This window comes from Triticum dicoccoides, chromosome 1A, assembly GCF_002162155.2.
Source record: "Triticum dicoccoides isolate Atlit2015 ecotype Zavitan chromosome 1A, WEW_v2.0, whole genome shotgun sequence".
Taxonomy (NCBI): domain Eukaryota; kingdom Viridiplantae; phylum Streptophyta; class Magnoliopsida; order Poales; family Poaceae; genus Triticum; species Triticum dicoccoides.
In genome coordinates this window covers 147677509-147686986 of record NC_041380.1, presented here as the reverse complement: position 1 = coordinate 147686986, position 9478 = coordinate 147677509, and the positions used below count along the sequence as shown (strand labels likewise).

The window sequence follows — 9478 nt, the reverse complement described above, 5'->3', positions numbered from 1 at the left end:
TAGAAGACAAAACTCAGCAGCTTTGTGCAAGACACCTCATCACTTTTACATGTGATGAAACAATAAACACCACTATAATGAACAATGAATCATAATCACCTAGAGCAACATTTTTCTTCTTTGGTGGTAGCTGAAATCATCGATATGAAATTCTTCCGGAGGAAGGCTAAAGAGCTAACAAAATGTCAAGCTTATCTGAGTAGACTTCAAGCGCATGTGAACACATCAATACACGAAAGGACAAGAAGCAAAACAGACCGGTGCTCAAAGTCACCCAAGCGCATCTCCTCTTCCCTTGAGTGTCATCTAGGGTGTGTTTGGTTGCAGTTTGCAACTGTAGTTGCATTGCATGTCCATCTCCAGCCAGCCTGGTTCTTGAAATGCAGCCTCATATGTAGCAGATGCAACCTGTTTGGTTGCCTGCATCGCATGGAGGGGCACTTACCCCCTGCTATTTGGTTGTCGTTTTTGTGCTTAGGGTGTGATCAGATGCAAACTTCAGCTGTTTGGTTGCAAACCGTGTTTGTGTTCTGCTCACCCCATTCAAATGTGGTGGCCTTACCACCACATGATCAGCACAACAGCAAGATCAAACAAAGCAAGCAATGTAATAATATCAAACTTAACACAACAAGCAAGGAAATGACAGCAAACTTAACTACATAGCATAAGTCTAGATTAACAGCAGGGGCATACTCCTTCCCTGCTCCATGCTAGGGTGTTGCTCCTGGCCAAAATATGAACAAGTTCCCAACACAAGTCTCGCCACACACCATAAAAGTTCAACACTAACACCTTACTTAACTTAACTACATAGCATGCTCGATGTCACCAACGCAGTTGTGCCTGCTGCAACAAAACCTGCACATGACCGAGGAGTCGTGGTTGTAGATCTGAACCTTCAGTCTGAGTCCTGATATGTGCACAACGACGTGGTCGCCGGGGACGATCCGATGGTGGCGGCAGAAGTAGTTCTAGCTCAGGCGAAGCACCATATGCCCCTCGAAGTTCTGGACCTGCACCCAAAACACGCACCACTTGTTCGCCGATAGCCTGACCACGCGCAGGAGCCGCTTGATGACCAGCCAGGTGTTCATCACCTCCACGAACTTGCGAGGGATGACGGGCATGGCGAGGTCCTCGTTGTCCTTGATCTGCTGGTAGAAGCACAACGGCTCCTGGGCCCCCTCCTCGTGGCCCTACCTCAGAGATCGTCCCCTTGAATGAGGCAGGCTCATGAAGGCGATCTTGCCAGGCAGGTCCACCGTCCCGAGCCACCTATTCATGGGGATGAAATCCTCGACGCCCTCAGCTCCGACCACCACCTGAGCTCCTCCACCCACCACATCCCAGTCAGTCTTCAATATCTTGTTAGGTAAGATGACAAGTATTAGTGCACAAACTCTTTGCAAAATGGCACTAATCAGAGACATTTGCCCAAGAGCAAATGCCACTGATCAGTGCACAAACTCTTTGAGCAAATGCCACTTATCAATGTCACTTGTTGTTACACAAATGCCACTGATCAGTGGACTTGCCCAACAGAAAGTGCCATTGATAAGTGGCATTTTGCCCAACAGCAAGTGCCAATGATCAGTGGCATCTGCTTTTCTGCAACTGCCACTCATCGGTGCACTATCCTAAGCATGGAAACATCTAAAAATAGCAACAACAAGTGCCAATAGCACCCATGCGCAGCCATGCACATTTGGCAGCATCCTAAAATGGTCCTACTACATGCACGTATAACAATCAACACAAACCCTAGCTTGAACATGTATGTTACCAACATGAACAACAACATGAACATGATCCTAGCTTGAACATGAACATGCCATTTGCATGAACACACATCCTAGCAAGACCCTACCATGAACACAGATCCTAGCAAAGCACACTACCATTGGGATTCTAGCATGAACACAGATCCTAGGACACACTAGCAGTAGCAGAAGAAAATTATCCTAGGACACACACTATACGAAACAAGAACATATCGGTCCAATTGGATTCGATTGGGATCGCATCCAATCGGATCTACTCCAATCCTATCTAATCCTATCGAATCCACTAACTACTAGCACATGCCTAAGAATTAAACCCCTAATCTACATCTACGAGCAAGCATTGAGGGGGTTTGACTCACCGGAGCACACGCAGTCGCAGCGAACAGAGGCCGGGGTGAAAACCCCAGCGGGAAGGAGAGAGGTGGCGGAGCAAAGGAGGAGTCGGCCCTGGAGACGGCCTGCGGCATTGGCCCTGTGCTCATCGCCACGCTGGAGGTTGAGGAGGACGGGCCGCCGACAGGAGAAAACCCTTGGATGGGGGTCAAGAAACCCCCCTGCCCAATAGGGTCCCAACAAGCGGCAGCACCCTCGACGGCGCCAGCGCCGAGCCCAGGACCACGAGGTCCGAAATCCGCGGCGGAGCCGGAACGGCCGGCACCGCATTGGCCGGCATCAGATCGGGGACGGCGCTCGCAGCGCCGACCCCAGGTACCGCCCCGAGTTCTGGAGCCCGGCCAGCCAACGCTCCTGGATGCTGGCGATGCGCTAGTCGATGGGGGTCAGAGGGCGGCACGGCGGTGGGCGAGGCGGAGCCATCGCAGAAGAGAGAGGAAGGGGCGGTGAGGGAGAGAGGGAGCGGTGGGAACAGTGCGACTGGACGGTGACAGGAGAGTGGGGGCGAGTTATGAGACGTCCCCTCCGTCTCCCGCGCTGTCCGAGGCGTACAACTACCTCGCACGCGTTGCCGCGCCCAGCCAGGCTCGCAAGAAACTGCTGATTCGGCTGTTTCCGCCGGGCCAGGCTGCGGACTGCTTTAAGGTCTATGCGGGCCACAAACCACATGCAACCCAGACAAACAAATAAGCCGCGCACATCCTGTGTGGGTCTGGTTAGGCTGCATGCGGGCAACCAAACACGCCCCTAGTGTCAGCTGGTGCAACACCCTCCGCAACTACTACTTCCTTCTTCACCACATCACCTGCAGCCTTCCCATGCCTCCGCGCAACTGACCAAGACCAACTCCTCTCTGTCCTTCAATCGGATGACCGGCCAAGGAGCAAATACCCAAGCATCTATTCCAGCCAAAGATTTTGCTCTAAGGTTTAGCCACTTGGGTGAAAATGATGTATGGTGAATACCGCATGTGACACGTGCTATTTGTTTGGTACCTGATGGTGTACAACTGCTTTGTAGATTTAAGGTTTCGTTTCAAAAAATTTAAACTGGTTTGATGGTTCGTTTGGTACATTTAGCATTTCTTGACTGCATGTAGGGCAGCAATTCCGGGCAGGATTTGGGGACATTCTTTTTGCTGCCTGCGTGCACCCGTGTTTGAATTGGTCCCCGGTTTTGTTGTTTTGCTGTTGGATTCTTTTCTCTGTGTGATAGGGTTGGGCGCTGGATGGATATGGTTCTGATCTGCATGCTTCTAGCGATTTGCATGCCACGTTTTAAGCGCTACGCCCTATCCTGTTCTCTTGAAAGCACCATCGCCGCTTAGCCTGTACTCTTTCGAAAGCACCATCTCCACCGCCCTTTATGTTTTCAACCGCTGCCCCGGTCCCTTCGCATCGTCACACCAACTCAGTTGAGCATCGCTGTTTTGATGTTTTCTCGGTGCACTGGTACCTGCGGCGGAGGGAACCGGCGAGAGCAGTTTTGGTGGAGAGGGGGGCGGCTGTTAGTGTGTGCGGTGCTCGCGACGGTGGGATGCAGCTGTTTCTGTGCGCGGAACTCGCGGCGAGGCTGCCGCATGAGGGTGTAGGCGCCGACGCTCATGCGCTCGACATGCATCCGGAGGCCGAGCGGGCACTCGACATGCATCCGGAGGCGTCGCTTCTGCAACGTTCGCACCGCCGTGCCCAGAGTCCCGCAACCGCAAGGATATGGTTGCGTGCATGCAGGACGAAGAACGAGGCTGCGACGGCGGTGCTCCGTGCCCATCGCCGTTGTTGGTGTTCTGTTTGTGGTCGTACATCTCTGATGAACTCATGGTCTATTTTTTCTTTTCCTCTGCAGATGACCGTACCGGTCGGGCTGTAGGAGGCACTGATGGACACTGTTGTCGTAGCTTCACCATGGTCGGCTCGGCTAACAGGGACGACGTCGGCTTAGACGCCGCCTCGGGAGTCTTTGCACGGCTCCGCCCGGACGGCGTCCTCATGGACTGCATGAACTCCTCCCCTTCCACGCGCCGCTAGCTGCCACGCTGTTGACTCCCGCAGCGGCGTCGTTTCCGTCGACGGCACGCTCACCCTCCCCAATGGCAGCGACGAGGCCGTCCTTGCATGGCTCGGCCGACCCGTGGCTTGCCGGAGCTGCAACTGCAGCTTTGCGCAGGAACGATCACGCCATCACCACTCCGGGCGCTGCCTCCGGCCACGGCGATCGGAGATCCACTACTCGCAAGGGCCGCATGGGCACGGCCTGTCTCCGTGATTGCCTCGTGTCGTTTCTCCATTCAATCCATTCAAGACGGTGCGAGTCAACGAGGCTCGAGGATGCGCGTTCAAGCGTGCCGTCGCCGGCGGAGCAGCTCGAACAGGAGCGTGCAGCGGCCACGACAGCACGCGCCTCCCCCACGAACAAATCCCACACACTGATGCCCACGGCCACCCCGCGTGCCGCGTCGTGGCTCTCCATACGACGCGCCTCCGACGGGCTGAGAGGGTTGTAGCGCGGCGAGCAGCGGTAACGTGGCACCGTCGGGCGTGACGCGCTTCGCCGGAACAAAGATTATGGAGCACCGTGGAGCATGGAGAGGAGATAAGGAGCACGCGAGCAGAGAGACCAAGACGCGATCACCTCTCTGTAGTCAGCGCCAGCCAAAGGATTCGTAGTCGTAGGCCGTGTGCCTCGAGGCTCGAGCCATCGACTATGATGTTGTTGTGGCCTTGATCTACAATGTAGACGACCATCGACCTGGCTACGCTTCTAGAGCGCGTTCGTGCAGTGGTCGCGCTGCGACGACGACATCCACGTACGACGCCGACGTGACGATCAGGTTTCACGCCGGCGACCAGGGGAACGGCGATGCATTCGATGGGCCCCTTGGCACGCTGGCGCACGCTTTCTTGCCGACAAGCCGACGGCCGGATCCACCTGCACACCTCGGAGACGCGGGTGGCCGGTAGCGACGTGTCGCAGGCCTCGCTGGACGCAGCCGTCGACCTGAAGTGTAGCAGTGCGCGGGATCGGCCACCTGCTCGGGCTCTCCCTCTGGGTTTCGCTCTACATGTACGGCAAGGAAGCCCAAGAAATGGCGGAGGAGCAGAAGAGCGCGAGTTGCTGCAGCAGTAGGTGGCGAGGAAAACGGGAGACCTGGAGCTGGATGCTTGCATGTAGTGTCTGATATTACAGGTGTATTCTTTGCCATTCAAAAGTATGGAAGTATAGGCGAGGGGGAGGAGCCTGTTGCGGCTACCGAGCTACTCCGGCTTCCGGAGATTCATGCTGGAGTGCGATATGCTTTTGCTGCTGTGGAAAAGGTTTCTACATGTAGGCGGTGCCGCTACGGTACATTTTGGATTTGTTCAGTGACTGCTCTATTTGTGATCCGATCATCTCTAATTTTGGTCTTCAGTTTGGCTTCTCCTGTTTCCTTCTAGGATTTTTGCTTAGTTGTCAGAGTTAGTATTTTATTGGATGGAGAGATGATTGTTAACTCTTACTCATCACGAGTGGATATAATATACTTTTGGATCGGTGTCCTTCTCAATCCATGCTAAACAAGTAGTTCAGGGGGCTCCCCTCCAGTCATGAATTGGTAGTTTTTATGGGAATGATCATCGATGTTTTATATTTCTTTCTCTTTGCGCGTTTGCGTCCCAAATAATCGCCCACTTTACATCTTCGGCAGCAGTCAACTGCCAAGATGATAACAGGACTGAGAGATTGCATAATTCGCTCCAGAAGCTGAGACAACTGCTGGGAATAACCTGCTGCTGATATAAAAACATTTTTTTGTTCTCTGTTTGTGTCCATGTACATGCCACACAGTTTGTTTATTACAAAATTTACAGATAGCGCAATTCTTTTGCAATCCTTAGTTGCTTTGTGCCGTTCAAACTTGCATCAAAAGTTTCATGAGGTGTTTGTTTTGATGAGTCACATCAGACGAAAGCTTACATTGTATATCGGTTACTTCACCACCCTAGGCCAGTACCATTTAGAGACTGAGAGGCAATAATGGTTTCAATCCAGTACAAAGTAGAAAATTCTAATCTCATCTAATATACAAACTGTAGCTGGAGCTTTAAGCAAGTATTAGTTCAGTTCTTCAACAATGAATTTCCCTATTTCTAGCCAATTCAATAGAAAACTTTTTCAACGCCACCATCAACCAAGATCTAAGTGTTGACATCACCCTTGTTTTTGGTACTTTCTATCTTCTAAGGTGAATCTTTTTCGATTTGCTTCTATGCAAAGACTTTCCTTTTCGTAATTACAAGCTTATCTACGGTTTTCCTATTTTCAACTAAAATTCAGTAGATAAAATAAAACATGACGTACCGACGGGGAGCGGCGTGCCGCCGCGCGGGTATGGCTAGTACATATATAGGATTATGAGGAGCAAGACACTCTGAGCAAACAGGGTAATATAGTATATTACAAATTTAATAACTGCCATATTACCTTTCTTTTAGAAATTTGCGGTTGTCAAGTTAAGCTCTAGATAGTGGAGAAAATATCAGCCAATCTATACTCTGGGTGCACGTCACCTAACTGCTAATTGCTTCACTTTGCTATTTGTTTCAGTTTACAAATAATCATGGGAGAAAATTGCATGCTACTTTCTAAGTACAAACATAATCAATGGATGTTGTATTATAAAAAGTGGTCATCCGTAAAATGTTAAACCCATGGCTTACTACAAGATCAGTTAAGTTAAAGTGTTAACATACATGTTAGAAATTCATCCTCAGAATTGATCACATCAGAATAACACGAACGCACTTGCACAAGAACTGATAACCAAAAGTGCGTCTGGCACCTTCTAATTCCTCTCTTTATTTCTCTTTTCTCGATTTTTTGGTTTTCTCTCGGTTCAAAACTCACGCAACACCCTGTGCATATATATATACGCAGGGATGCTTAGCTAGCCGGACACAAATCCTATTCGAACATCAACTCCAAATACTACTACGTACTAGGTATTTTCCTAATCTAATAACTAGCACGCTGATCACACCCTTACTAATTCTGGCCGGACATCACTAATACAAGGAAAGCAAACCGACTCAAGCTAGCTTTTCTTATACTACTACAAACTAACATAGACTTGCAGACTAATAAGTTTGAATTAAGCTAACTATCGCCTAATCCAAACATCTGATTCTTCGCTTGATGAGACACACAGACGATTCTCTATTCATCTTGTCACGCCCGTTGCCTCCGGTGACGCGACTTACCAGATCACAACTTCTCTCTCTTCATGCAACGACGGCCACCACTTCATCGTCACCACAACTTCATTTGCATACGGACTCATAGATTTTAACCAACGATTATCCGGACTACCAGCCACACTGTCACATCTTAGCGTGCTACATGCAGACTAAACACACATAGCCTTATGCAGGAACTCAACTTAACTGGTGCACGTCCATCTTCACGCTGATCTTCATCTTCTCATCGGTTGAATGCACACGGGGAAACACATCTGTTCACCCGCCTCATCTTCACTTCGTCTCTTGCCATTGGTGACACAACTTATCAAACGACGCTTCCCGTCCGACGGCATCACAACCCGCCATATACGTGTAACTCAACTCCATCGTATATGAACTCGCCGGAACTCCTTAATCACGAACGGAAACGCAAGGCACAATTTCCTTTTTCCATCCACTCTCACTCTAAACTCTCCTTCGCCGGTGACGCATCTCAACTACAGCGGAAGATTCACACACCTAAGCTCTTGGACGCACCTTACAAGAACTCATGTGCACACCTTGATGACGACTCGCAACTTCGCCATCTCCACCTTGCACCCTCCAACGATGATCTCGATGATTTCCATGTGAAGGAAATATGCCCTGGAGGCAATAATAAAGTTATTATTTATTTCCTTATTTCATGATAAATTTTTACTATTCACGCTAGAATTGTATTAACCGAAAACATAATACATGTGTGAATACATAGACAAACAGAGTGTCACTAGTATGCCTCTATTTGACTAGCTCGTTAATCAAAGATGGTTATGTTTCCTAACCATAGACATGAGTTGTCATTTGATAAACGGGATCAAATCATTAGGAGAATGATGTGATTGACTTGACCCATTCCGTTAGCTTAGCACTTGATCGTTTTAGTTTACTACTATTGCCTTCTTCATGACTTATACATGTTCCTATGACTATGAGATTATGCAACTCCCGATTACCGAAGGAACACTTTGTGTGCTACCAAACGTCACAACGTAACTGGGTGATTATAAAGGTGCTCTACAGGTGTCTCCGATGGTACTTGTTGAGTTGGCATAGATCGATATTAGGATTTGTCACTCCGATTGTCGGAGAGATTTCTCTGAGCCCTCTCGGTAATGCACATCACTATAAGCCTTGCAAGCAATGCAACTAATGAGTCAGTTGCGGGATAGTGCATTACAGAACGAGTAAAGAGACTTGCTGGTAATGAGATTGAACAAGGTATTGAGATACCGATGATCGAATCTCGGGCAAGTAACATACCGATGACAAAGGGAACAATGTATGTTGTTATGCGGTTTGACAGATAAAGATCTTCGTAGAATATGTAGGAGCCAATATGAACATCCAGGTTCTGCTATTGGTTATTGACCGGAGACGTGTCTCGGTCATGTCTACATAGTTTTCGAACCCGTAGGGTCCGCACGCTTAACGTTCGGTGATGATCGATATTGTGAGTTTATGTGATTTGATGTAACGAAGGTAGTTCGGAGTCCCGGGTGAGATTAGGGACATGACGAGGAGTCTCTAAATGGTCGAGACGTAAAGATCGATATATTGGACGACTATATTCGGACATCAGAAAGGTTCCGAGTGATTCGGGTATTTTTCGGAGTACCGGGGAGTTACGGAAATACGAGGAAGAAGTATTGGGCCTCACGGGCCAAGTGGTGGAAGAGAGGAGGCAGGGCGTGCGGCCCCCTAGCCCAAACCGAATTGGACTAGGGGGCGGGCCCCCTTTCCTCCTTTCCTCCCTCTCCTTCCTTCTCCCCTTCCCCCTACCTTTCCTTCTCCTAGCACTGGTAGAAAAAGGGCATGTTGTCCCGGTTCGTAAGGGCCTTTAGTCCCGGTTCCTGAACCGGGACTAAAGTGTCGGTACTAATGCCCTGTCCCTTTAGTCCCGGTTCAATCCAGAACCGGGACTGATGGGCCTCCACGTGGCCTGTGCGCGGAGCCTAGGCAGGAGACCCTTTGGTCCCGGTTGGTGACACCAACCGGGACCAACAGGCATCCACGTGTCAGCATTTCTTTGGCTGGGGTTTT

At 49.8% G+C, this 9478-nt stretch overlaps 1 protein-coding gene across 1 annotated transcript in view; it reads left to right on the top strand.

The window, feature by feature from the left end:
- Positions 1–5039: 5039 nt before the first annotated feature.
- The window catches only part of LOC119352360 (putative cyclin-dependent kinase F-2), a 30756-nt gene continuing 26317 nt past the window's right edge, over positions 5040–9478 (top strand). The window contains exons 1-2 of the mRNA XM_037619028.1: positions 5040–5190; positions 5367–5494. Of these exons, the coding sequence (XP_037474925.1) occupies positions 5040–5190; positions 5367–5494 (279 nt within the window). The remainder of the gene's footprint in view (positions 5191–5366; positions 5495–9478) is intronic.